The 26795-nt window shown below is 59.5% G+C and overlaps 2 protein-coding genes across 3 annotated transcripts; both read right to left on the bottom strand.

Moving 5' to 3' along the window:
* Nucleotides 1-4008: 4008 nt before the first annotated feature.
* Nucleotides 4009-6565, bottom strand: LOC149120721 (leukocyte immunoglobulin-like receptor subfamily A member 6). Of its 2 annotated transcripts, none has more exons than XM_089319852.1 (5): nt 6297-6565; nt 6101-6136; nt 5644-5931; nt 5258-5560; nt 4009-4184 (listed from the first exon to the last, which is right to left on the bottom strand). In XM_089319852.1, exons 1-5 carry the CDS (start codon nt 6343-6345, stop codon nt 4177-4179), a joined length of 684 nt encoding a protein of 227 aa, XP_089175978.1. In that variant the 5' UTR covers nt 6346-6565; the 3' UTR covers nt 4009-4176. The 2 variants fall into 2 exon arrangements, with proteins under 2 accessions (XP_089175978.1, XP_089175977.1); XM_089319851.1 differs by lacking the exon at nt 4009-4184 and adding an exon at nt 4272-4892.
* Nucleotides 6566-9986: 3421 nt separating this feature from the next.
* Nucleotides 9987-24517, bottom strand: LOC127486542 (leukocyte immunoglobulin-like receptor subfamily A member 1). The gene is made up of 11 exons (XM_089320124.1): nt 23320-24517; nt 23204-23239; nt 22769-23053; nt 21638-21916; nt 21432-21479; nt 20118-20168; nt 19723-20007; nt 11369-11836; nt 10924-11226; nt 10257-10307; nt 9987-10149 (listed from the first exon to the last, which is right to left on the bottom strand). Exons 1-11 carry the CDS (start codon nt 23351-23353, stop codon nt 10013-10015), a joined length of 1977 nt encoding a protein of 658 aa, XP_089176250.1. The 5' UTR covers nt 23354-24517; the 3' UTR covers nt 9987-10012.
* Nucleotides 24518-26795: the final 2278 nt, after the last annotated feature.

The following is a 26795-nucleotide window of genomic DNA, read 5'->3' as shown; positions in this document are numbered from 1 at the left end:
GTGTGTGCACATTTGTATGTCTGTGTGCATTTATGTATATGTGTTTCCCAGTGTGCAGGTGTGTGTATGTGTCTGCATCTGTGTGCACGTGTGTATTTCTCTGTATATTCGTGTATGTATCTGCATCTGTGTGTATACACATGTGCATGTGTGCATGTATGTCTGCATTTGTTTGCATGCATGTCTGTTTGCATGTGTGTATGAGTGGGTCTGGGTGTGCATGTGTGTATGCGTCTCTGTGTTCTGTGTGCGCAATCTGTGCTTGTGTGTGCATGTGTGTGCACGCAGGTATTTCTGTGTCCGTGTCTCTGTGCATGGATGTGTGTGTCTGCACATGTGTGCATGCTTGTGTATATGTGTTTATGTGTCTGCATGTGTGTATGTGTGCATGTGTAAATGCATGTATGTGCGTGTGTGTCTGTGTCTGCATGTGTGTGCATGCGTGTGTGTGTGTGTTGATGGGCACAGCAGTCCTGTGCACGGCCTGAGCCAGCACTTCCTCTCACGCAGCTCTGTGCCCAGCAGAGGTCAGCACATCATGGCCCAAGGACCACAGCCAGCCTACGGCCTCTCTGTAGATGGCCCATGGTCTGAGCGTGTTTTCACATTTCTGTGTGTCTGAGACAAAATGAAAGAAGGCTATCCCGGGCCGTGTAGACATGCTGTGACACACAAACATCAGCTCTCACCTTGCTTACTGGGAATCGTCCCTGTTCCAGTGTGTGCACAGCTCATGGTTGCTCTGCTGTTCCCAAGCCCAACTGGCTCAGCTGACCTCCTGGGGGACGGCAGAGGACGTGTGCTGGAATGAGAAGGCGATGCCAAGATGGCCGCTGGCGAAAGAAACTGTCTGGCAACAGGCTGTGATTGAATGGCTTTGGAAACTGCCTGGCAACAGGCTGTGATTGGATGGCTTCAGAAACTGCCTGGCAACAGGCTGTGATTGGTTAGGGCATAGACCGCCCCTTGACTGGATTGGCTGCCTTGGCTATATAAGCTGCTGTATCCACTGAAATAAATGAGTCTGCAGGCTGCTCGCCTCTGTCCTGCTTTCACCCGACTCCCGGGGTCTGTGTGGTGACTCCGCGCCTCTTGCCCCCACCACGCTCCTCCTCCCAGAACAAATCCACAGCAACAGACGTGAGCTGAGTTTGTGAGGGGGCAAGAAGCCATTCTTGTTGCATCCTTGCCCCAGACCAGGTGCCCTCTGCTGCATTCCTACGCTGCTCTGCACACCCCTGCTGTGGACAGGGCCCTGCACAGCCAGCTGCGAGCCTCTGCCGAGGACACAGAGGGGCTGAGAGGCACCTACCTGTGACCATGAGCTCCAGGGCACCACTGGGGGCTGCCATGGTGGCTGTTGCTGTGGGTTTGTTCTGAGAGGAGGAGCGTGGTGGGGGCAAGAGGCACAGAGTTACCACACAGACCCCAGGAGTCAGGTGAAAGCAGGCCAGAGGCGAGCAGTCCACAGACTCGTTTATTTCAGTTGGTACAGCAGCTTATATAGCCGAGGCAGCCAATCCAGTCAATGGGCAGTTTATGCCCTAACCAATCACATCCTGTTGCCAGGCAGACTCCATTTCCAGGTGGCTTCCAAGGAGGCTTCCGAAGCCATTCCTGAGTAACTGACGCTCACTTGCCAGTGGCCATCTTGGTATGGCCTTCTCATACCACCACAGGTGGTGACCGCAGAGATGCAGGGGTTCCCAGGACCAGAGCCAAGGTTCCTCGGGACCCCTTGCATCAGTGCTGTGGCAGGGAGCCATTTCCCCCCCGGACGCACTGGAACTTTATCAAGAGGACGCTGGAGGAGGAAGAACATGGCAGGGAAATGTTCTGTCCTGACATAACCCCAGACCCTGATCCACAACAGGCAGGGCTTGTCACAGGAGCCTGAGAGAGAAGAGGAGAGGTCAACAAACTTTCTCCTTTTAAGGAAATCGTTGCTTTGATACAAAAGTTGTATTTCTGTATAATTGTCATGTAAACATCAAACACACAAACACACAACACAGACACGCACACACACGTGGAAGAGCTAACCCAAGCTAGATAACGTGTGCATTACCTCACAGACTTATTGTGTGCTGGGAGCATCTGACACAGTTTTAAGCAATTTCAGCTGCCCATGCCGTGAGCGTTATTAACTACAGTCGCCATGACGCACACTACTCCTCTAGACTTTCTTCTCCCACGTGATTCTGTATCTCTGCACTCTGAACTGTGGATCCCAGCACCCACGCCCTCCCCTGGTGACCACCACTCTGCTCCCCAAGTCCCTCACAGCACACACCTGAATGACTTCCCACGTACGTTCTCCTCTGTGCCTGGCTTGTTTCACTTCCACAGTATCCGCAGTGCCTCGGTTTCCTGAAAACATCCGGGTTTCACTCTTCTATGGCCGAGTCTTATTCCACTGTGGGACGCCTTGCTTCGGGCCCCATTCGCCTCGGTTGATGATGACAGTGATGTGAGCTGCACCGCAGGAACGCGGGCGTGCAGGTGTCTAAGGGTCTCCTCTCCTGTAGCTCCTCCCCTGTGCCCGACCTGCGCTAGGAGTAGGGAGCGGTGGGGGTCTGGGCCCCAGGATCCCCTCTCTGTCCCACACTGTTGCGGACAGGTGAGCCAAGGAGCCGCCCATGCGCTCAGGGAGTTGGCACCGTCGAGAAGTAAAACCAGGAAGCGGGCATGATACCAAGGGTTCGAGGGGCCAGGTGGGGCTGAAGGAGGAGCTGCCGGGTAGAGAGAAGGTTAATGGTGGACGGACCGGAAATGCCAGACGGGCTCTTCCGGAAACCTGGGAACCTCGGGCGCGAGTCTGGAGACCCCAGCCCCCTCTTAAGGAGTCCTACAGTGTTCAAATGTGCTCTTCCAGGAACCCGGGAATCTCGGGCTCGCGTCCGGAGACCCCAGGCCGCTCTTCCGTAGACCCAGGAATCCAGAGCGCTCTTCTGGAAGCCCTGCACACCCTCTTCCGGAAACTCAGAGACCCTGCACTTCTCTTCCAGAAACCACAGACGGGCTCCTCCAGAAAGCAGGGGTCCCAGATGCCCCCTTCGATACACGGGCTAGGCTGACCTTGGTTTAGAGCTACAGTGGAGGCATGGCTGGAGCAGGTGCGTTGCGCTCTACTTCTCAGGTGTCCGTTGCATGTAGACTTCCTTCCACACAGAAAGTGCCAGGGAAGAAGGAGGACGCTCCCTTGGGAACCAGGTGCCCCAGATCCGCAGCAGCAGCCACACTCATTTAGTGAAATACGCCTTCCCAGGAATCCAGTGTAAGTTCTCTCTTCCACGCAGAAGTTGGAAAAGTTGGTCTCATAGTAGCAGAGTAGGATGGTGACCACTATCGCTGAAAAGGGTCTGGGGGAGAGATGAGGGAGGTTTGGTCCCCGGGTCCCAAGGTGGAGTCAGATAGAGGAACGGCTCTGTCTGCACAGCACAGGAGGCACCCATGGCTCACATAACCTGTTGAGTGTTTCTATAAAGAACTCGAGGAGAGGAGCTGGGCCCAAACACAAGACATGACGAGATGGGAACACCCTGGTGTGATCAGCACACCCTCAAATACTACGCTGCACCTTCCAAATTATTACGTGTTCATTTAAAGGAAAAAATAGGTGGCAAAAATGGTATCTGTGTCTTCCTCCTTTGTCGAGCTGAAATTCACAGAGCACAGATTACAGACCTAACAGAAATTTAATTCATGCTGTAGCTACCTCTCACATTCACTGTGTTGTGTACCCACCAGCACCTGTCACAAACATCTTCATTAACAGAGACAGAAACCCCAGACCCACTCAGCAGGCACCTGCACGCTCCCTCCCCACACCCGAGTCCACATTCTGCCCTCTGAATCTGCACCCCCGGGCACCTCTCAGAGCAGAATCAGACCATTGTCTCTTTGTGACACCGGCTGATTTCTCCACGATTATCCAGACCCTCCTTCTTTTCTAACAGGAGAGTATCAGCCGTGTCTACAAATACTGCCTGTTGTGGACACACTCACCTGTTGTGCTTCTTCTGGTTGCTGGCATCTTTGGGCTCATGTGAATGAGGCTGCTATGAACCCGTGGATGCAAAAACCTTCTTGGGTTCCTGCTTCAATCCCTGTGGTTATATGCAGGAGAGGAATTGTTGGATTGGATGGTAATTCCAAGGAACCATGTTTCCTTCTTTAGTGTGCTGAAATTCAAATAACATAAAACCAGCCCTTTAAAGTGTATTATTTGCTGACTTGTAGTACATTACCAATGTTGTACACCATTAACTTTTTAAAAACATATATTTTATTTATTTGAAAGAGTTACAGAGCTAGATACAGACCGAGAGAGAGAGAGAGAGAGAGAGAGAGAGAGAGAAAGTCTTCCATCTGCTGGTTCACTCCCCAGATGGATTGACCCCGCCCACCCTGAAATCTATTTCGCTCGTTTATTCTGTTACTTGGCGCAAGCTCCCTGTTGTTGGCTGAAACGCGGATTCCCACGCATGCGCACTGGGAACTGAATTCACCAGAAACAGAGCAAAAGGCTCCATGAAGAAAGAGCTAAGTGCGAGGCGCACATTTGGTCTGCAGGGGGTGCTCTCGCACCTCAGGGCAGGAGAAGTCCATGGCTGAATAGAGGAAGAGCCCCTGCTGCCCCCAGACAGTTCCCGCAACCGAATGCTGGAAGACTGTTCCCCACTGTGCTCACGCTCCCCCCTGCCCCGCCCCCAGGGCTCGTCCTCTCTGACCCAGCGCTGTGCTCTCTCCAGGTCACTGCCGGCCTGCAGCCCGGGTCCTTCTGTGGCTGTACCAAGCCTCCGCCAGCAGAAGCCCGAGGCCCAGCAGGACCAAGCCCGCCACGCCCATGCGGATGAGGTTCTCCAGGGTGTGGTCCTGGGGTGCTGGGGCTGGGGGTGTGCACGGAGGGGTCACCTAGGCTGGCCAGCCCCAGTAACAGAGGACCCCACCTCCCCGCAGCAGCCTGAGCCCAGGGCTGCACATCTTTGTGTCTAGGGAGTCCCCTTGCCCAGCGTGGGCTTTGTGAGAGGCCTGTGCACCCAGCCCAGTTCCCTTCCCAACACCCCTGTTCCATCCACTCCACTTCCCACACAAACCCTGTGCCACACAGGGTGACCCGGGCCCCAGGGCTGAGACCTCTGCTGTTTCTCACTCCCTGTGACCTCCCCCAGGTCCCCTCCCCCAGCCCAGTCCTCCTGTGGGGACAGCCCTGCACTGACCATGAGGACTGATGAGACAGGGCTGGGGCCCTCACCTGACACCTCCAGCTGCAGGGGGTCACTGGGAAGTGACCACACACGGGTCTTGTTGGTGTCAGCACGGTAGCACCTGTAGATGCCCCTTTGGGTGCTGTCCACGGGGCCCAGGAGGAAGGTGGCCTGCCACAGCCCAGCCCCATGGGAGTATCTGGCTTCCAGGCTGTGCAGGGGGCCGGCTCCACCCTCCTTCAGCAGATGGGCAGTGCCCGCCTCATCTGAGCCACAGGAGAGGGACACGTTCTCTCCTGACGCCACCACGGGGCTTGGCTGGGCCGACAGGGAGGGCGCCGGGAACATCCCTGCAGGGGAAGCAAACCAATGTCTGGGCTGCTGCTCCGTGAAGTCCATGTTTCTTCTTCTGTGGGCAGGGGAAATACCTTACCCGTCACCACCAGGGTCAGGGGGTCACTGGGCTGGGAGTGGCCGAGCGAGGTCCAATACACACAACAGTACTGCCCTGTGTCATGGGAGCTCATGGACGTGATCACGGAGAAGCTGGCCTTGTGTCTGGAGTCCTGCTGGGGCCTCGTTTCCCAGGGATGACGGCCACTCTCTGTATACATATGATAGACCTCAGCCTGCAGAGACCCCTGGCACCAGAGGGTCACAGGGCTTCCTACGGCGACCAGGGGGCCTGGGTCGGCCCAGATGGAAGGCTTGGGGAGGGTCCCTGGAAAGGAATCAAAGTTGCAGACCCCGGGTGCAGCCTCTCTCCCACCCCATTCCCCAGCTCCACTCCCAGCCCCTCCCAGCCATCACCATCAGCCCAGCCCCCCTGGGCTCCTTAACATGAGCTGTCTGGAGCCCCCGGGACTGAGCCAGGTCAGGGGAGGACTCACCCGCCTGTGCCCCATCCCCTGGCACCCGGCACAGCCCTGGAAGAGAAGTCCCCGTGAGAGCTGCTCCCCACTCCCCACCCCTGCAGAGATGCCCAGGCCTGCCCTGGTCCTCTGAGCCCTGGGGTCCCAGCTGGAGCAGGGCGCTGTCCCCTCCCGCACCTGTAGGGGTCCCATTGTCCCCGTGTCCCCAGCTCACCCAGGCAGAGGAGGGCAGTGAGGGCTGGGGTCTGGGCCCCGCCGCCCATGGTCCCTGTGGAGCAGAGTAGCTGTGAGGGGCGCAGGCCCAGAGTCCGGCTGGAGATGAGTGGGGAGACGTCATGGGTTCCTCATCTGTGGCCTCACAGGAACGGGGGCAGCCCCTCCCCGATCTCCCCCACTGTCCCTGAGGACGGGGCCCAGGAAACAGCGGACACTAGGGACAGCTAGGACCAGGCCTCCGCCTCTGCTGCCCCCTGTGCTGTGACTGCCCGGCCTCCCTCCCCTACTCCAGCCCCACCCCTCCAGGAGTCCACTCTCTGTCCAGTTAGGGTTCTGGTTCTCTCTGCACAGGCCGGGTGGCCGAGACACGCACTTCCCTTTCCTGAGCGGTTGAGTGCAGTTGTGGGGGCTGGGGCGGGGGGAGGGGAGTGGGGAGGGCTGGATCCTGTGGGGAGGGTGACAATCTTCAGGCCTCTCAGAGCTGATGAGAGCAGATGAAGATGGCAGACGCTGCAGAGGTGTGGCTGAGCTGCAGGCCATCTGTGTCTGTGGCAGGTGCAGGAGGGCCCACAACAGGGGACACGGGTCTGGGTAGGGTCCTGCTGGTGGCTGGTGGGCTTGGGTCCCTGCTAGGGGCTTGAGGAGGGAGGGTGTCTTGGAGCACAGGCCCCAAGCTCCTCTGGGAACTGAGAGCATGGGATACCCTGGCCCCGGGCCAGCTGGTGACCCATGCCCCACACCCTGTGCTGGGATTCTCTGATTGAGGGGGACTTGGAGCAGGGGACTGGGCTCGTGTGGAACCACACTCCACGTGGGGCTGGGGATCCCCGGCACCTGTGTCCTGAGCCCCCCACGGCCTCTCCTCCCCTGATCTGAGCACCTGGGCTCCGTGCTCCTGGATGACATGGGGGTGCCGCTTCCTGAGCGACCTGAACAGGTAACGTCGTCCCCCAGCGTCTCTGTGGTGGGGATGCCCGAGACCTCCCCTCTGGTGGCTGTGGCTGCAGCACTCCGGTCTCAGGGTCCTGCAGTGTCCCTTCCAGATTCAGACGTGGGGACAGCACCGTTCTGGTAGGCACCCCTCCTCAGAAGTCCCTAGGAGCGCCCGCTGACCCCAGAGATGAATCAGAAGCGGTCCCGGGTCCCACACAGAATGGAAGACCCCATCCTCAGCCATGTTTGGGGGTGGAGCTCTCAGCTGCCTGCTCTGGGGTGGGGGCCCCATGAGAGAACGCACGGTGGCTCATCACATCCTCGGGTGGCAAGGCACTGACAGGCATCTGTCCTTTCCTTAGCCCTGCGTCTGGTTGAGAGGACGTCCCCCTCCCAGAAACAGGAGCTGGCAAAGCGTGCATGCAGTGGGGTGCACAGCAGAGACGCAGAAATGCAGCGACCCCCTCTGGCCTCCACAGCCCTGCACAACCCCAGGGCTCTGTGGGCTTCCAGCCCTGGGTGTTTCTGGGAAGGGTGCTATGTGAGGCCCATTGTGTGTGGCTGTGCCCCTAATCCCCACACATCCTCACTTCACGGCTTCCTGGGGCTCATCAGAGTTCCTACGGAGCCAGGGACCCACCTCCCTGAGCCCGGCATCCCCGGTGCACATCTGGCTCCTGTCCCTGGCCGGCCGTGCTTGGACGGATGCCTGTGTGCACAGTCCCTGGGTGGTTGTCAGGGCCTCCCCCTGGCCCTCGGTGGTGAGAACGCTCCACGGAGCCTGCACTCAGCACACTGGTGAGCGCTGTGCCTGACCCTGACCCTTGCCAGGATGTGGGTCAACGGGAGCAACTGACTCCATGCAGGGGGTGGGTTGCTCTGTGCTGTGCTGACGCTGGGTGTGGTGCTTTGAGGAACTATGAGCCTCTTGCCACACTGGCCAAACCCTGCACATTCCAGCCGCGTCTCAGGGCTGCGATTTCCCCACACTCTGACCACACTCTGCCTACTGTGTCCTCGAGAAGTGACCTGTGAGGTGGCGTGGGGGGTGCCTCTCTCTGGCATTATTTGCACTTCCCTTCCCTTGTGCTGAGTGAGTTGCACCCTTGCTTTTCCTACTGTGGCTTCCAGATCTGCATCCAATGTGTTCGTTGTCTTCCTGTTCCCTTCATAGCTGTCCACGGTGCACAGAGTTCTGAAGTTTTGAGGATGATCAATGCAGCCATTTTCCTGTTTGTTCCTCATACTTTCAGAATCACAGCTAAGACGCTGTGATGAGGTCATATTTACCCAGGTATTTCCTTCTAGGAGTGTTTAAAAATTTTTTTGTAAACTCTGATTTATTTATTCGAGAGGTAGGGACAGAGAGGAGAGACAGCAACAGAGATTTGCCACCTTCTGGCTCACTCCCCAGATGGCTGGGCCAGGCTGAAGCCAGGAGCTTCTTTTGGGTCTCCCACGTGGGTGCAGGGCCCCAAGCATTTGGGCCATCCTCTGCTGCTTTCCCAGGGGCATTAGCAGGGAGCTGGATCAGAAGTGGGGCAACTGAGATTGGAACTGGTGGTCATATGGGATGCCGGCGCTGCAGCTGTTGGCTTTACTCCCTCAGCTACGCTGTGGTGGGGTGGGGTCCCAGCCCATAACTGGAAACACTGGTGCAGAATCCACAGCGCTCTCTCAATCCCACCTCCCTGAACTCTGTGGGAAACGCAGACTTGCACCACATGGACAAGCAGAGTAACCAGCCACCAGAGGAAGCCGGGCAGGCATCCGCACTCTTCCAGAACACCGGGTGCTGCCGTCCGCCAGAACCGCCGTGTTGTGGGGTTTATGTTAGTTGTGCATTGAGAAATCCAGATGACCTTGAACTTCCCGTGCCTGAAGAAACCCTGCACACACTTTCTTTCACTTCTGTGTGGTCCTCTCAGAGGGTGGATTCCCACGGTCATCTGGGATTTTACCTTAGAGTTTGATAAGCCACACGTTTTTAAAAATATTTATTTAAAAATCAGAGTTACAGAGAGAAGGAGAGAGAGGTATCCATCTGCTGGTTTCATCCCAATGGGTCCTCACAGCTGGAGCTTGTCTGATCTCCAGCCAGGAGCCAGGAGCCAGGAGCCAGGAGCTTCTTCTGGGTCTACCACATGGATGCAGGGGCCCAAACACTTGGGCCATCTTCTACTGCTTTCCCAGGCCATAGCAGAGAGCTGGATTGGACGTGGGGCAGCCAGGACTTGAACCGGTGCCCACAGGGGATGCCGGCACCTCAGGCAGCAGCTTTTATCCATTAAGCCACAGCACCAGCCCAGATCTATTGATTCTGACCTCCCACTTCTCGCCCCACCTGTCATGGCCTCCTTTCGGTGAGCAGAATTTTAAACCCATCTTGAGTGACAGGTGTCCCACCACATCCTGGCCCACTTGCTGAAGGTCAAGGGGAGCAAATCCTGGCGTTCCCCTCTCCGTGGGCGGCAGGGCCCGGGCTCCTGTGGAGACTCAGGGCCACTGAGCTGTGTGCGGTCCCTGGAGAGGAACAGGACAGAACCCCACGGGAGCCTGCAGGGCGGTGGGTAGGGCGGCGGGAGGCCAGAGCCCCTTCCCAGAATGCGCATGGGAGCCCAGGAAAGCAGCACCACCAGCGTCCCACCAGGGTCCCTGCCCCTGAGCAGGATTCCCACAACCCCAGGTGAGCTCCGCCCACTTCCCACAGCTTCTCACCATGCATGCCCAGATCCCCCCTCCCCCTCCCCCTCTCTGACCCAGCTCTGTCCTCTCTCCAGGTCACCACTGGCCTGCAGCCCAGGTCCTTCTCTGGCTGTACCAAGCCTCTGCCAGCAGAAGCCCGAGGCCCAGCAGGACCAAGCCCGCCACGCCCATGCGGATGAGGTTCTCCAGGGAGTGGTCCTGGGGCGCTGGGGCTGGGGGTGTGCACGGAGGGGTCATCAGGCCGGCCAGCCCCAGTGACCCAGGACCCCCTACTCCCCGCAGTAGCCTGAGCCCTGGGTCAGGCCTGTAGCTCACTCACCAGCGGGGGAGCCTGGCTGGGGGTGCGAGGGGCTGCTGGGCTCCGGTCCTCCTGAGAACAGGCATAGGACAGTGAGGAGGAGGAGACCCCGGCCTGCTCCACACTCTGTGCTTCCCAGCCTCTCGTCTCGCGACGCAGTTCAGCGTGGTCCTCAGCTGAGTCGCCCACACATCACTCTGTGTTCTGGAGCCGCCAGGGAGCTCCGCAGGGGAGAGACATGTGGCAGCCAAGCCTGGCGAGCCTCTCCCTACAGGAGCAGGTCCCGGGCCCACCCTGGGCCATGACCAGGCCCCACTGGGCTCGATAGTCTCTGTCCTACTCTAATAGACACCCCGGGGTGTGAGGCCCGTCCTGGGTGGGTCCTGTAGAGTTCTGCAATGCTCGCCCGCGGTGGGAGCCCGGCCTGGGGCTGCCGGCCAGGGCGCTGGGCAGACTCCTTCAGGCCCTCTGCAGGGACCACTGAGGGCCCTGCTGGGTCAGGAGGGAAGAGGGGCGGGGTTGCACACTGGCTCCGCCCACACCCTATCCCTCCTGCCCTGCAGTTCCACCACCCTCACTCTGGGTGTCTGGCCCAGGAACCCCAGGCCCCTTGCCCAGTTCCCATCTATGCCTCCTCTCAGTGTCTCCGTGACCTACCCAGCTCCTGCTCAGGCTGTGGCTTCCTCACCTGTCACCCCCAGCTCCAGGGCGTCACTGGGCTCTGACCACACAGAAGGATTCTCCCTGTAGGAGCCATAGCATCGGAACGCCCACCTGCGACCGGGAGTCACAGGGCCCACAGGGAACAGGGCCTGGGACTGCGCACTAGGGTGTGGCTCTGAGCTCCGGGTCCTGGCAGCCCAGGGCGCCCCCTCCTCTGTCAGAATGAACCTGTGGAATCCCAGCTGGGAGCGGCACTGGAGGGTCACATTGCCCCCTGAGGTCACCACAGGGCTGGGCAGGGCTGAGAGGCTGGGCTTGCCGTAGGCTCCTGGGAGAGGAGGAGCAGTCATGTGAAGCAGGGCTCACCCCCCACGGTACCCCCAGTGCTGCGCTATGAGAGGGGGACCCCTGGGAGCAGACCCCTCCTTGAGGGCACAGCCTGTGGGGCTGGGACCCTGCGTGACCCTCACCTGACACCCGCAGCTCCAGGGCGGCACTGGGCTCTGACCAGCCAGCAGCGCTGAGGCAGACACAGCTGTAGCGCCCCGCGTACACCTCAGCCATGAGAGGGATGGAGAACTTGACCTTGTTTCCGGGCTCCAGGGGCATCGCTCTGTCCCAGGGCTCTGGGATTCCCTCTCTATACAGACGGCACTCCTGGGCCTCCAGGGTCCCCTGACACCACAGGGTCCCAGGCCTGCCCAGGGCGATCACAGAGCCTGGCTCAGCCCGGAGGCTGGGTCTGGGGAGGGTGCCTGGAAGGCAACCAGAGGCTGGGTCCCAGGACCACGTCCCCTCGCAGGCCAGGACCCTCCCAGACGCCCTCCTCACCAGACAGGGCTGCTGTCCCCACCCCAGCTGCCCGGGGTGGCCCTTGTCCCATGGCGGGGGAGGGGACCGGCACAGTGGGGGCACGCTCACCTGCCTGCACTCGGGTCCTGGGCCCGCACAGCCCTGGAGGAGAGCTCCCCGTGAGAGGTTTCCCCTGCCCCTGCGCAGGTCCTCTCCTCCCCCGGGGCTCCTGAGCCTGGGGTCTCCAGGGAGCAGGGCCTGGCTGTGGGCGGGGGAGGGGTCCCTCCCAGAGCAGGGTCTCCCCTCCCTGTCTTCCTGTCTCCCCAGGCAGAGCAGGACCAGGAGGGCGGGGTCATGGCGTCCTCTCCACCGGCCCCGGCACAGCGCCCGCGGCAGGGACACACACCGGGTGTGGACGCTCGGAGGCCGGGTCCTCCCAGCATCGCAGGGCTGTTCCGCCCGCAGCCCACAGGAAGGGGCAGCGCCCCCACCCCAGCCAGGCCCTCAGTCCCCAGGATGGGGGCACAGGCGCCCTGCAGGGATGGGGCCCCGCCCCGCCCTGTCAGCCGGCTCCGCCCTCCTCTCCCAGGGCCAGGACCCAGCACCAAGGACACGGGCCTCCCGGAGCCGCCCCTCAGGTGGGCTGATGCGCCCCGGGGTGGGGTCGTCCCCGCCCTCAGCCCCTCCTGTGGGGTCGCAGCCCGGCCACTTCCGGAGGACGCAGGTGGGCACAGACCCGCTCCCGCCCGGCCCGGAGGTCCCGGGGCCCGACCCAGGGCGGGGGAGGCCCGGACGCCCCCTCCGCCGCGGACGCCGCTCCCACGCCCCTCAGCCACAGCTTCCCCTGACCCGACCACCCCGCTGCGGGGCCCTGAGGCCTCCCAGGACCTGCGCCGCCCCCTCCCTGCCGCCTGCCCTGACTCCCGGGGGAGGCGCCCTCACTGCGTCCCCTCACACACCCCTCTGCCCTGAGCCTCAGCTTCCCCGTGTGGGCGGACACGGACTCACCTGAGGCGGCCTCGCGCACACGCACACCGACTCTGGACTGCGCATGCGTATGCTGCTGCACTTGCGCAGATGCCAACCGACACGGGACTGCTCACACACTTACACATGACTGCGCAGGCGCAGATGGACATGCGGCGCTCAGACTCTGCTGAGGGCGCGTGGTTGCCGCTGTCTCCGTAGAGGAAGAGTGCGGGTCCTGGTAGGAAACGTGAACCGTGACTGCTGCTCTGCGTGGCCCTGCTAGTCCTCGCCGGAGCAGGTGGGCGAGAAGAAGCCACAGAAGCATCCGAATTGGGAAGGAAGAAGCCATGTCGGTTCTCTTGGCTGATGACGTCATCTTACCTAAGACTACCTCTGTTTGCTGATGACGTCATCTTACCTAAAGACAACCCAACGTCTCAACCAGAAACTTCCCTCACTGGTCACCGTCAGGTCGCAGGATCGCGGTCCACACACGAACTCCCGTCAGCGCTCCAAGGGAGATCCACACAGCTCCACTTAGCAGAGCCCAGACCTCCAGCAGCCTGGAGTAAAACAAAACTCATGATTTACATGGAAACACAAAAGCCCAAATATTGAAACCACCCTGAGACTAAAGCCCCAAGCCGAGGTGTCTCACAGTCTGATTCAAGACACACGACTTAGCTGCGGTGTCCACACAGCATGGCAGCAAATACGAACACACGGGGACACTGGGACAGCAGAGAGAACGCAGACGGACGGTCACTGTTACAGTCTACTGGTTTCTACAAGGGCATCGAGAACGCACACTGGGGAAGGAGAGGACCTGTGGTGTGCTTTGAAAACTGTTTCCATCTGCAGAAGACGGAATGACACCCCTGTCCATCGTGTGTGCAAAACCATGGCATTTTTATTGTTAGCCACCAAGGATGAATACATGTTTGAGGACTTAGATATGCTCCCTCTGGTCCGCATACAGACGTGGGTCAAAACATGACACGTATAAGTAATATTGGGTCACTTAAATATCTTTAGGTCTTACCACAATCATTTTAAATTATGTGAAAGGGAACTACGTGAAACCTGAGATAATGAAACTCCTTTTAGAAAACAGAGGGGAGCCCCGTGACGACGTCTGGGCAGTGATTGGTTGGTTGTAGCCACAGGAGCACAGACAACAGAAGCAAAATCCCACGAGTGGAGGAGGTCAATGCGGGGCAGCTGCTGGCGAAGCTGGCATCCCAGTCAGAGTTCTGGCTTCCGGCCTGGCTGCCTCGCTTCAGACCCAGCGTCTGGCTGATGGGCCTGGGAAGGGAGCAGGAGACAGCATAGACTCGGGCCCTGGCACCCGCGAGGAAGCAGGATGGAGCTCCAGGCCCCTGGCTGAGCATGCGCTGTTGCAGCATTTTGGGGGGCTGAGTCACAGAAGGAGGATTCCTTCCCCCCTCTCTCTCTGCCTTCATATAAATAAATGATAGATTTTTAAAAAATGGAATAATTTCAATTAAAACGTGCTTCACAGCAAAGGAACGGTCAGGAGAAGCAGAGGGAGACCCAGAGTGTGGAGAAAATATTCGCAGGTCACGCAGCTGTTAAGGGTTCACCTCAAAATACAGAAGGAATTCAGCAACTCATGCCAAGAAACACGCTGCGCATGGGGGCAGTGGGCAAAGGACTTGCATTGACGTTCCGGAGAGAAGATGTGATGACTGACAGGAGGATGCAGAATCTCCCAGACAAAACAGCTTTGTCTGTGTCTGATGAGCTGTGACTTCTGGTAATGTATCGAACGCCATCGATTCTTTAGTATCAAGCGACCGGTGCCTGCCTTCACCACCACCAACCAACCGGTGTGCTCATGTCCCCTGCATTCCCCTTTCCGTATAGGAACCAGAACTCTTTGTGAGCATTTTCTTGGGAGTCTAAATTTATGGGAGCATCCATCCCAGGATTTCCCCATCTGACTGTTTCCGTCTTCGGTTTTGATAGCACTCTCTCCTTGCCTGATAAAACATTCTTTTTCCTGTCCTCGGGAACAGTGTATGTAAATTTGGGAGTGTGTGGGCAGTATTTGTATGTGTGTTTCCTACCTGCATAAATATATGTGAGGAATTCCCATGAAGCTTTGCAGCCTGGCGTTTAGACTGAGGGAGAATGTTGGATTCCCGAGTCACGGCATTGTCAGGTGTCAGGGCACGTTTTGGTCAGCCACAGTCGCCTGTACGCCGGCGCTCCCAACGTTCTAATGAAGCTGACAGCTGCCGACCTCATGGTACTGTTGCTGCGCGGCTTCTGGGGGCAGAGTCCTAGATACGCAGATCTGCACCACTGCAGGAGGACGCCCGGCCCCCGGTGGATATTCTCATAGGAATACAGCAGCGAGCTCTGCCGTTCCCAGCCCAGGAGTGAACGGCAGAGTTCAGAGCCCAGAGTGAAGTAGGTGCCATTCTGCAGGTGTGTGCCGGGACTCCTTGATGTCCCGTGACCAGACTCACCCGGCACAGGGTTCCTAGAGCCGAGTCCCACCAGTACAGGACATGTGGGTGGATTTACTGCATCTTCCTATTACCATGAGTTCGGTTCCTTTTATTTATTTGTTAAAGATTTATTTATCTTTATATTTGAAAGGCAGAGTTACCGGTGTGAGGGCGGGGGATGTGATCTTCCGTCCACTGGTCCACTCCACAGAGGGCTGCAGTGGTTACGGGATGCCGGCGCTTCAGGCCAGGGCGTTAAACTGCTGTGCCACAGCGCCAGTCTCTCCAATCAATTTTATACTAAGACCAACTCTATACTAAGTAAATATTTCAACAATTTGCACACACACATGCACACACAGTGTGGAGAACTAGTTTTACAGTTAATTCTTATAATACAACTCATGAAGATCAGAGGTCCTGCATGGGGAGTTAGTGCACAGTGTTTCCTGTTGTTGATTTAACAATTAACACTCTTATGTATGACTCAAGTGAATACCCGAGGCCTCTGACATGAGCTGCCTTGGCTATGAGAGCCTTTTGGAGGCCAGCGCTGTGGCATAGTGGGTTAGGCCACTGCCTGCAGTGCTGGCATTCCATATAGATGCCAGTTTGAGACCCACCCGGCTTCTCCACTTCTGATCCAGCTCTCTGTCATGGCCTGGGAAAGCAGTAGAAGATGGCCCAAGTCCTTGGGCCCTGCACCTGTATGGGAGACCCAGAAGAAGCTCCTGGCTCTTGGCTTCGGATCAGTGCAGCTCCAGCCATTGCAGCCAATTGGGAAGTGAACCAGTGGATGGAAGACCTCTCGCTCTCTCTGCCTCTCCTTCTATATCCGTGTAACTCTGACTTTCAAATAAATAAATAATCTTTTTTTTTTTTAAAAAAAGAAAGCCTTTTGAGTCCGCAAACTGTCCATATTTAGACAGGGCCATGAGCAAAGTGGGAGAGCTCTCCTCCCTTCAGAGAAAGGCACATCCTTCTTTGATGGCGCATTCTTTCCACCGGGATCTCACCCACAGAGATCCTTCATGTAGGTCATTTTTTGCTTCATTGTCAGTTCTCAGAACCATGCAGTGTTCACTCCTCCTGTGATGGCCCGCGTCCCTGAGGTTGCCCTGTGTCTGCCAGACAGGGTTTCAGCTGCTGCACACAGAGAACAGCTCCTGCTACAGAGGGGAAAGGGACTGGATGGGCATCTCTCACGCAGAGAATAGAGCCTGCTACAGAGGGGAGAGGGAATAGATGGGCGTCTCTCTCGCAGAGAACAGAGCCTGCTACAGAGGGGAGTGGGACTGGACGGGCATCTCTCACACAGAATCAAGCAGCCACAGGGAGGGAGAGGATGCCAGCACTAGGGGAGCCACTGAATCCCACCCTACCGCTACTGTGGGCGAGGGCATGTGTGCCAGCATGAGTGCGGAGGAGAGGGAAGCCTCGGGCGCTGCAGAGGGGACATGGGATGGCGCATCTGCTTCGGGAAAGAGCTTGCAGCTTCCTGCAAGAATTTAAGTGGGACCACGCTCGGACTCCCCAATCCCATTCTGGGCGCTGAGATCAAGGGGTTGGCGCTGGATGCAGCAGGTGAAGCCGCCGCCTACGATACCAGCATCCTGTACCAGAGCTCGGGGAGGGGTCCTGGCTGCTCCACTTCCAGTGCAACTGACTGGAAGCCAGGAGCTTCTTCCGGGTCTCCTGTGTGGGTGCAGGAGCCCCAGCACTTGGGCCATCCTCTGCTGCTTCCCCCAGCTGCATAGCAGGGAGCTGGACTGCAGGCAGAGAGGCTGAGACTCCTACTGGTGCTGCACTGTGGGGCGCTGGTATCACAGCTGGCGGCTTTAACCTGGGCCACGACCCCGTCTCCAGGCCCCACATTCTTTAACCAGTCAAGGCTCATAAAGCTACCGCCCAGGAACACTCCCCAGGAGGGTGCAGGCTAACCCCAAACAAGCAAGGCCTAGACAGCACGCCCCACGGTGGCTCCATGCTGGCCATTCACTCCCCAGGGACTGCCTCTGTGTCTCCGCCCTCCTCCCAACATGCAGGTCACAGGTGCAAAGTGACCGGATCCTGTGAGCAGGAGGAGGGAGTGCCGGTGGCCTTGGCCAGGGCAGCCTGCTCCTTCTCACTCTGTGTAGATGAGAGGCTCAGAGCAGATGGTTCTGAGGACATGGCCAGGAACCTGAGATGCAGCTCTCCTGCTGCGGCCTGAGCTCGGAGAAGCACGCAGCCTCCAGGGAGTGGGTGAGGCCCAGCCCCCGGTGGCCACCAGCCTGAGAGGAGGGCGATACAGGTGCAAATGGGCGGGGAGCTTGGCGGGCAGGCCAATGGGGGGTCACTGTGGATGCGGGCATAGTTCCTGGCTTCCTGCTTGCCCATCGGGAGGGTCCTGAGCTTGGGGGGCTTCTGGGGCGGTGCTGCCCTCCAGCACCCACGTGTGCGCCTGTCCACAGCCCGGAGTGCCCCCGAGCCCTGGGCTGGATTTCCCAGGCGCTTCCTGCGGTGGGCGCGTTGTGACCACCCCAGCCTCTGTGCCCTCTCGGAGGTCGGGACTGGAAGGTCCACGCGCGAGCAAGGAGGGCCCAGCGTGCCGTGGCTCCTCAGGCTTTGCAGACCCCGCCGTCAACCTCTCCCGCGTGGGAGACGAGGAGACGGCCTCTCCCCCGCCGGCTCTGGAGCTGTCCCAGACTCGAGAGCAGACGCCACCCGGTGAGCGAAAGGTTCCTCCCAGCGCCTCAGAAACCTCAGGGTGCGGGAGACAGAGTCACTGAGAGCCGAGCGCCCATTGGCTACCTCTCACCATGGCCGCATATACCCACAATACCCCGGGCGGCCTGGGGGGTGGGGTTGTACCTCAGCCTCACCCCCGAACTAGGAAGGCGGGGTCTGAGGGCAGGCCAAGGTGCTGTCAGCAGGTCTCATAGCAACGGCTGAGCCCACCTCCTGTTAAAGATGGGACGAGCTCATTCGGCCCCTGAGCAGGAAGTCCTGCCCCCTCCTGCGTCCTGGGAGCCAATCACAGAGCTCGGGGGAAGTCCACTTCCTTTTCCCTGACCATGCGCAGGCCGGAAGTCAATCCTAACCTGAAGGAAGTTTGTCTTCTAAGTTGAGCGTGGTTGCTGTTGGGCGTTTCTGGCCGTCCATGTTCGCTCTGGGGCTTCTGGGAGGATTTTCTGGGTCTTGGAGCAGAACTGCCTTTGTAAGCGCCGGTTAGGAGAGGAGGCTGCCAGCGACTCTATGCAATGTTCTTTCCCTTCTAATATTTTCTAAGGAGCTTCATTAAATATAACTTATATCCCATAGAACCTACCCTGCACAGTGCTGACCCACAGAGCAGGTCTGTCACCCGTCAGCATCCCTTGGGCCCCCCGTGGAGACCTGCCCACCCCACCCCAGTGATTTGGGAGGAGGGGCTGCCCTCGCTCAGCCTCGAGCTGCCGGAGGCACTCAGGTGCCAGTCATGGAGGCTAAGGCTGGGCCGCATGGCTCACAGTTTATCGTCTGGTGTCCAGCCCCACCGTGTGCCTGCAGACACAGCCTGGGGCCACTGCAGAGCCACCTGCTGCTGCCGCTCCGTGTGGCAGGGCCAGAACCCGCCGCCTCCAGCTGGGCCTTTGCCCTTCATTCTGGGTGGGATCAGCCCCGAGGTCGTGCTCAGAGAGAATGGCCTTGGCCAGAGGGAGGGTCCTCTCAGGGAGGACCCTGTGTGCTCCTTGCTGCCATGGCTCCCTGCACGCAAAGGCCTGGCAGTGGGAACCGGAAGCATCTGACCCTGTGAGCACCGGAGGTTAATTAAAATCCCCCACCAGCGATCATATCCGGGTGACGGGGAGGCACAGGGAGGGAGGACTCAGTGGCTGTCCACGGGGCGGCTCTGGGGCAGACCAGGAAACCAGTGCTCCCCAGATCCTATGCCCATGGCTTGTCTTTGCTAGACCGAAAGAAGCCTTTGGGATCTTGAGCAAAACAGCCTACGGGCCGGGACGCTTCGGGTCCGTGGGCTCAGCAGGGGTGGTCTTTGCCACCTGTGGGACACCGGGTGGTGCTTGGGGATGCTTGTGGGCTGCTGCTCCCCACGCCTCAGTGCACAGAAGGCCCTGGCCAAAACCACACCACACGGAAGGTTCCAGAAACCCTGTTATAGAATGTGACAGTGGTCCTCAACCAGGGACACTTCTGCTCCCTAGGGGGACACTGTTGGAGACAGGTTTTGTGGCAAAACAGGACGGGTTTGGGGTCCCGAGCTGTGGTCTCAGCATGAGGAGAGGAGGGAGGCCCCGGACTCAGGGAGTCCCAGGGTCCATCCCTCACCCTGGGTGATCATCACTGGACTTCCAGGGTAGCAGCTAAACGAGCCTCTGTCCGTCACCCAGCCTGTGGCACTCGGGTACAGCGGTGGGAAAGAGACTGGGGGGGTACCCCACAGGCCAAGGGAGGGAGAGATCAGGATAAAGCCCATGATGGGAAGCAGCCCTGAAGCGACCTCAAATGGTTCACGGAAACCCAAACTGCGTTCTGAGTGTGCGTGAAGTTTCAGCCGCAGCCTTGCTATGGAGGACAGGGCTGTTTGCTTTGTCAGGGGAGACCAGAGTGGGGCAGTGGTGGCCGAGCAGGTGCACACGCCAAGGAGCGGATCTGCCTCAGCAGGCCATCACCTCCACCCCCGCCCCCCACTCCGTGCAGGTGACCCCCGCTCTGCGGCACAGCACAGACGTCGCAGTCCATGCCGGCCTGGGCGTGGCAGGCTCCCTCCTGGGTCCTCCACCTGCAGAGCCAGTCTTCAGCCAGGAGCCACGTCAGAGCCACCAGGACCAGGACAGCCAGGCCGATCCGCAGGAGGTTCTGGGCGGTGTGATCCCAGGCGGCTGGGGCTGGGGCAGAGGGGCCGCTGATGGGATGCCCCACTGCACCCACCCGCTCCTCTCCCCTCACCTCCCAGACCTTCCTCCTGCCCCCACCCCGCATGAGCCCCGCTACTCACCGTCCTGGACTCTAGACACTGTGGTTCCGAGACGCGGTTCCCGAGAGCCTGCTGTGGGAAGGGAGGGTCGGCTTTGGCTTCAGCCTACCCAGCCTCTCCTTCCTCATCCCAGCCCCGCCACACCCCGCGGCTGTCCAAGTCTCCACCCCATGCCTCACAGGGGTCCCAGCGACCTCACCCCGCGGGCAGGGCCCCCAGGCCCCAGGCAGAAGCTGGCGTTGCACTATTGCGCATGCGTCTCCATGCCTCGCACCCCGACGGGGGATCTGCGCCCCCCTCACGCGGGTCTTTCTCCACACGGCGTCAAATCCAAAGCCAGGCACTCCCCTGGCGACCTGAGCCAGCCCCCTGCCCACCAGCCTCCTGGCCAGTCCCTTGTCACCTCCCCTTCCTGACTTCTGGCACTGCTGGTTCCCGCCCCTGTCTTTCTGGAAATCTCTTCATTCTGAGAACCAATCGACTAAGGGGCTCAGTCGCCAGTGTTCACCCAGATGTCTCCTGCGTGTGCCCAGCCAGGCGGCCCTGCTTAGCCCTCCAGGGTCCCCCTTCCAGGTCACCACTGCTCCTTGTGTGCGATGCCAGGGGGCTTCTAAAACTTCACAGGACACATAGTTAAAAGAGAAGTTTATGGGGCCAGCACTGTGGTGTAATGGGCTAAAGCCTCCGCCTATAGCACCAGCACCCCATATGGGCACCGGTGCGAGTCCCCGCTGCTCCACTTCTCTCCAGCTCCCTGCTAATGTGCCTGGGAAAGCAGCAGAAGATGGCCCAGTCCTTTTACCCCTGCACTTTCCATGAGCTCTCTGAACTGCCCTCATATAACACATTTCTCTCTCCTGACATCTCTCATGGACGCTCCATCCACTCCAGCCAGGACGCTTGTGCCCCAGAGACCAGGAGGTTTTTCTGGCTGATGGGCACAGCTGTATAGGTTGCCCGCCCCTTATCCAAAATGATAGGGACCGGAAGTACTCCAAATGGGCTTGTCCTGGGATTTGGAATATTCCCATACACACAGTGAGGTCTCCTGGAGACTGCGCCCATGTCTTAAACACAAGATTCCCTGCGTGTCACGGGCCCCGGGGACACAAGCTCTGGGTAACTTCTCATCATGTCCCTAGTGCACCTGCTTTCTGCATATGGACCAGCATGAGAGGGAGGGTGCGGGTTTCACTGCTGGCGGCTTGTGGGCACTGAACACCACCACACCTGGGGCACCTGCACTGCACTGTGCAGGCGGGGAAGCCCACGGCAACCACGGGCACACACAGGAAGGCTCCAGCTCTCCCGATCATGGAGGAGCAAGCTACTCACCTGCAGCAGGGGCGGGGTCTGTGGGTTCCAGGCTGGGGTCTCCCACATCTGGAGACAGAGATGAAGAGGACAGGTCGGGGCTGGGGGCTTCCTCTGCTCCCCCCCCATTCTCCGTCCCTGGCCCCCTGGGGTGGACGTCCCTTCAACATGACCCTGGGCTTTCTTTAGGAGCCCAGGGAGGACCTGGGAACTGGGGGCTTCCTCACCTGTGACCAGGAGCTTCACGGGCTCACTGGGGAAGGACCACACATGGTCACTATAGGCGCCAAAACACCTGTATGTGCCCGTGTGTGCCGAGGTCACAGGGCCCATGGGGAACTCCGCTGGCACCGCACCGTGGCTGCCCTGTGGGTGGCTGGGCCCGCCTTCCTGGAGCAGGAAGAAGGTGTTGGTCACCGTCTCTAGCCGGCAGTAGAAGGTCACATTCTCTCCCGAGGTCACCGTGGGCCCTGGTTGAACCCATAGGGTGGGCGTGTCGTACATTCCTGCACGAGAAGGTGGCCGGTGTCTTCCTGCCTCCCAGGTTCCCCCCCTGCAACCTCAGACCCTCCTCCTCCCCCCACACCTACCCCATCCACAGACGCGCCCTCCCCAGCGGTGCTCCCAGGTACAGCCGCTCAGTGCCCCCAGCTTCCAGGAGCGAGGATCAGACTCTCTGGGAGCCACTGTCCACGGGGTTTTCCCAGAGTTTGGCTGCTAGGACCACAATGCCAGCACGGCCTGGGGCAGCCGATGGCCAGGGGCCACCTCAGAGCCACCAGTCAGAGACTCGGGTGGGGCGGCCGTTTGCTTATGTCTTTGGGGGGAAACATACATAACATAGAATTCAGCATCTTCACAGCTTTAAGCGTCGCCCTGTGTCTCAACTTCTTTTGCAAGCTCAGCCCGTTCCCTCACATGCGGTGCAGCCCACGTTTGTCACGCATTCCCCAGGGGACACTCGACTGCTTGCAGCTCTCGGCCCTTCTGATCCAGGCTGCGGTGACTCGGGGCCAAAGCTCTCTGTGTTTGTCACGAGCCCTCCTGCAGATCCTACCAAGTGCTTCAGTCTGAGACACAGGTCCCCGGCTGTAGGGAGCGCCCTGGCCCGGACAGCTTCCCTCCGTGGGAGCGGCCCTCCCACAGGACAAGCCTCTCTGTCTGCCCGGCCTGCTTCTCTCCCCTGTCCCAGGGACCTGGGTGCCATCCTCGGTAGGAGCCCTGCACGATGCCCTGCTGGGCTTCCCTCTCCTACAGGCTCCTCCCAGAGGAAGCAGCCCCCATTCTGACACCTGCAGAGCATGGCCGGGTGGAGCCGCCACCTGCCCCCACCACAGCCCAGCAGCGGGCAGACTCACCGGTGACCACCAGATCCAGGGGCTCGCTGGGCTCCGACCAGAGCTCCCCGCTGCGGCAGAAGCAGCGGTAGCGCCCTGCAGTGCGCGAGGTCATGGCTGCGATGGGGAACCGGACTCCGCCCTTCGCTCTGGGTCGCTGGGGTCTCCCCCAGGCAGAGAGGCCCCCCTCTGAGTGCAGCTGGTACTCCTCGGCCCCGGGGAGCCCCTGGCACCAGATGGCTGCCGGCTTCCCCTCTGGAATCCTGGAGTCGGGCTCTGCCCAGATGCTGGGCCTGGTCAGTGCCTCTGGAAGGGAATCAGAACCTGAGTTTCCAGAAGGACCCCTCCCCAGCCCCCTCCCACTGGCAACAGCCCCGTCCACTCCCAGTTTTCCCAGTGGTGGTGACTTCCTGGGGACCTCGAGGGTGACCCTGGGGCGGTGAAGGGAGGACTCACGCTTCTGGGTGCTGATTCTCCAGCTCAGACACAGCCCTGGGAGGCAGGAACCATGGGTCATATTGCCCCCCAACCCGTACCCCCGGCCTCTATTGCCCTCCCGTACCAGGACTCACCGAGGCAGAGCAGGGCTGTGAGTGGGGAGGGCATGGCGCAGATTCAGGCGGGAGGTGTGTTTGGCCGGCCGGCGAGGGGCACAGGATGTGGTGGGTGAGGCCCTACACCACTCACCCTGGGGATTTCACACTGACTTTCTTACAGGTGGGGTCACAGCCCTCCTTCCGCCACCTGATCACAGCCCCACGGACATCCAACCACACCTGCGCCCTCGGTGTTCCTGTCAGCTTCAACACCACACCACTCCCTCCCCAGAGCTCCCGTCCATTGCTGGCCTGGGTGGCTCCTGTTGTCTCTGGGTGCCCCAGGGCCGGGTCTGGGTGGGTTCACAGCGCATCTGCAGCTCTGGAACAGAGGGGAAGGCGGATCGAGGAGCCCAGTCCCGGGGTGGCCCTGGGAGGTCACCGTGCTGTCCACATGCAGGGGAGACGAGGGAGGGCACAGGGTTTCGTGTCCCCCACTTAAACTCCTCACGGCCGTGGAGACACGTGGGACTCCGCACAGCACCGCCCCCCGTCTGGAAAAGGGAGCGTAGGCTCTGTCTCCTTTCTGAGCAACAGAACCGGGAGGACCGCGGCCATCTCCCTGCAGGTGCAGGAGCGAGGGTGGGGGTGAGAAGGCGGGTTTTCTGTGCTCCCTGGAAGTGACAGTGAACAAGGTCCGCCTGTGTGACCTGGCTGGTGCCCCCAGGGCCCTGATCACATCTGTGCCTGTGAGTACTCGCCTTGGGGGAGATGACAGTGGCTGGATTTCAGAGACAGCATCGGGACCGAGGCAGGGCCGCTCTGGCTCCAGGGGTGGACACCTGGGGTGGGTTTCTTCTCCTGTCCTGGGTTACTGGGACCGGCTCACCCCGAGCTCCCCCAACACAACTTTCTCCAAACACCGACCACGGAACTCGCGTCAACCCTGGCGTCGTGAGGATGAAGCCAAAGTCCCCACGCGGTCTCCTGGGGTGGGGGTCCAACTCTGGCTTTCACCTGAGTTTCTGATCTTCTATTTTTAAATTCAGAAAGTTTGGGAGGGAGGGAGGCAGAGAGAGAGAGAGCAAGAGAGAGCGAGGGAGCGCTCCATCTGCTGGGTCACTCCCCAAATGCCTGTGATGGCTGGGGTGAACAGGGCCAATGCCAGGGGCTAGGAGCTCCATCCACATCCCCACATGGGAGGCAGGAGCCCAGCTACCCAACCCGGGACCACGGCTCCAGGACCTGCATGAACAGGCAGCTGGACCCAGATCTGCAGCCGGGAATCGAACCCAGGCCTCCCGTTGCATCATGGTAGGGGTGTGTGTGTGTGTGTGTGTGTGTGTGTGTGTAAGTGTCATGTTTACATGACAAATAGACACAAATACAGCCTTTGGCTTCAAAGTAACTGTGCTTTAAAAGGAGAAAGTGTGCTGCCCTCACCCCTTCTCTCAGGCTCCTGTGACAAGCCCTGCCTGGCCATGGAACAGGGTCTGGGGTGAGGCCAGGACAGAACATTTTCTTGCCATGTTGTAACTCCTCCAGCGTCCTCTTGGATAAAGTTCCAGTGAGTCCCCAGTGAGGCCCTCCCTCTGCCAACTGATCACGGTCAGTGATGGGGTTCCAGTTAGCCCCCGCCCCGGGGGGGGAGGGCTCTTTGTTTCCTCCTGAGGCTGGTTGTTCTCACTGAGGGTTCAGCTGCAGTGGGTTCTACTCCCCATGGAGGGCCCCAGCTCCCTTTCTGTGGTCTCCCCCAGTTCCCCCAGGGCTGGGTGCCCAGCAGGTGGCAGCTCTCCGGTGGACGCTGTGGGTTTGCAGGTTCCCACCCCACTGGGTCAGACTCAGCCTCGTGTTCTTGTGAAGGCCGCGGGTGTTGGGTTTTCAGGACTTTGCTTCCAGATCTGCAGGTGCAGGCTCCCCACATGTGGCCGGCTGGGGTGGTGACCGGAGCTTTTCCCTGAGGGCCGAGTGTCCTGACTGCTTTCTCTCCACAGCACCCGCTCTCTGGAGCTCTGTGGAGACCTTGGCTCAAAGCCCCCTCCTCAGGGACTTGGGGCGGAGTCTCTGTTCCCTGGGAGGTGCTAAACCCCATCAGGGCCCACCTCCTGGGTAGTGTCTGCCAAGTACCCACGCTTCCGCTCCCACTCGAGCCAGAAGCCTCTCAACTAAGTTTCGTCTCCACCACTAGCTCTTTATTTCTGTGCCCTTGAGACCAGATACCTATGGGATTGTTTCTAATGTGTCCTGTTGATGTGTGTACATATGTGCATGTGTGTTTATCTGTGTGGAGGTGTGTGCACCCATGTATGTGTGCATGTGTGTATGTGTGTCTTCGGGTGTAGGCATCTGTGCATGTCTGTGTGCATCTGTGTGTCTGCGTGTGAGTGTCTGCGTGTGTGTGCCTGCGTGTGTGAGTGTGCTGATGGGTGGGGCAGTTCTGTGCACGGCCTGACCAGCACTTCCTCTCATGCAGCTCTGTGCCCAGCAGAGCTCAGCACATCCTGCCCCAAGGACCAGAGCCAGCCCATGGCCTCTCTGTGGATGGCCCGTGGGCTTAGCGTGTTTTCACATTTTCGCATGTCTGAGAGGAATAGAAAGAAGGCTGATCCGGGACGAGTGGACACGCTGTGACACGCAAACATCAACTCTCACCTGGCCCACTGGGACTCGACCATGCTCCAGCGTGTGCACCGCTCGTGGCTGCTCGGCTGTCCCCATGCCCACCTGGCTCAGCTGACCTCCTGTCCCCAGGTATACTGCCTGGGGGACTGCAGAGGATGTGAACTGAATGTGGGGGGTGGCGAGAAGCTACTCACGTCTCATCCCTGCCCGAGTCGTGGTGCCCTCTACTGTGTTCCCATGCTCCTCTGCACACCCGTGCTGTGGACAGGGCCCTGGACAGCCAGCTGCGAGCCTCTGCCGAGGACACAGCGGGGCTGAGAGACACCTACCTGTGACCACGAGCTCCAGGGCACCACTGGGGGCCGCCACACCTTGGGGCTGCCACGGTGGCAACCACAGAGATGCAGGGGTTCCCAGGACCAGAGCCAAGGTTCCCTGGCCAACCTGGTGTTAGCACTGTGGTAGGGCGTCCTTCCCCCCACCCCGGGGGCTCACTGGAGCTTTATCCAAGAGGACGCTGGAGGAGTTACAACATGGCAAGGAAATGTTCTGTCCTGGCCTCACCCCAGACCCTGTTCCACCACCAGGCAGAGCTTGTCACAGGAGCCTGAGAGAAGGGGTGAGGGCAGCACACTTTCTCCTTTTAAAGAAGAGTTACTTTGAAGCCAAAAGTTCTATTTGTGTCTATTTGTCATGTAAACATGAAACACGCACACACACACACACACACAGAGTGGAAGAGCTAACCCAAGCTAGATAACGTGTGCATTACCTCACAGACTTATTGTGTGCTGGGAGCATCTGACACAGTTTTAAGCAATTTCAGCTGCCCATGCAGTGAGCGTTATTAACTAAGTCGCCATGACGCACACTACACCTCTAGACCTCTT

Source organism: Oryctolagus cuniculus, chromosome 18, assembly GCF_051225735.1.
Source record: "Oryctolagus cuniculus isolate XC-2025 breed Fujian yellow rabbit chromosome 18, ASM5122573v1, whole genome shotgun sequence".
In the NCBI taxonomy this organism is placed as follows: Eukaryota; Metazoa; Chordata; class Mammalia; order Lagomorpha; family Leporidae; genus Oryctolagus; species Oryctolagus cuniculus.
This window is presented reverse-complemented; position numbering and strand designations above follow the sequence as displayed.

Excerpts from the sequence above, each read along its gene's own strand:
- LOC127486542 (XM_089320124.1), bottom strand. The coding sequence starts at position 23,353 with ATGCCCTCCCCACTCACAGCCCTGCTCTGCCTCG. Across the intron at positions 20,008-20,117 it reads AGTGTCTAGAGTCCAGGACG|CCCCAGCCGCCTGGGATCAC; the intron begins GTGAGTAGCGGG and ends CCTCTGCCCCAG. Across the intron at positions 10,308-10,923 it reads CCTGGAGCTGGGGGTGACAG|GAGGACCGGAGCCCAGCAGC; the intron begins GTGAGGAAGCCA and ends GCCTGTTCTCAG.
- LOC149120721 (XM_089319851.1), bottom strand. The coding sequence starts at position 6,345 with ATGGGCGGCGGGGCCCAGACCCCAGCCCTCACTGCCCTCCTCTGCCTG. Across the intron at positions 5,932-6,100 it reads AGGGGATGGGGCACAGGCGG|GGACCCTCCCCAAGCCTTCC; the intron begins GTGAGTCCTCCC and ends ATTCCTTTCCAG. Across the intron at positions 4,893-5,257 it reads CCTGCAGCTGGAGGTGTCAG|CCCCAGCACCCCAGGACCAC; the intron begins GTGAGGGCCCCA and ends GCACACCCCCAG.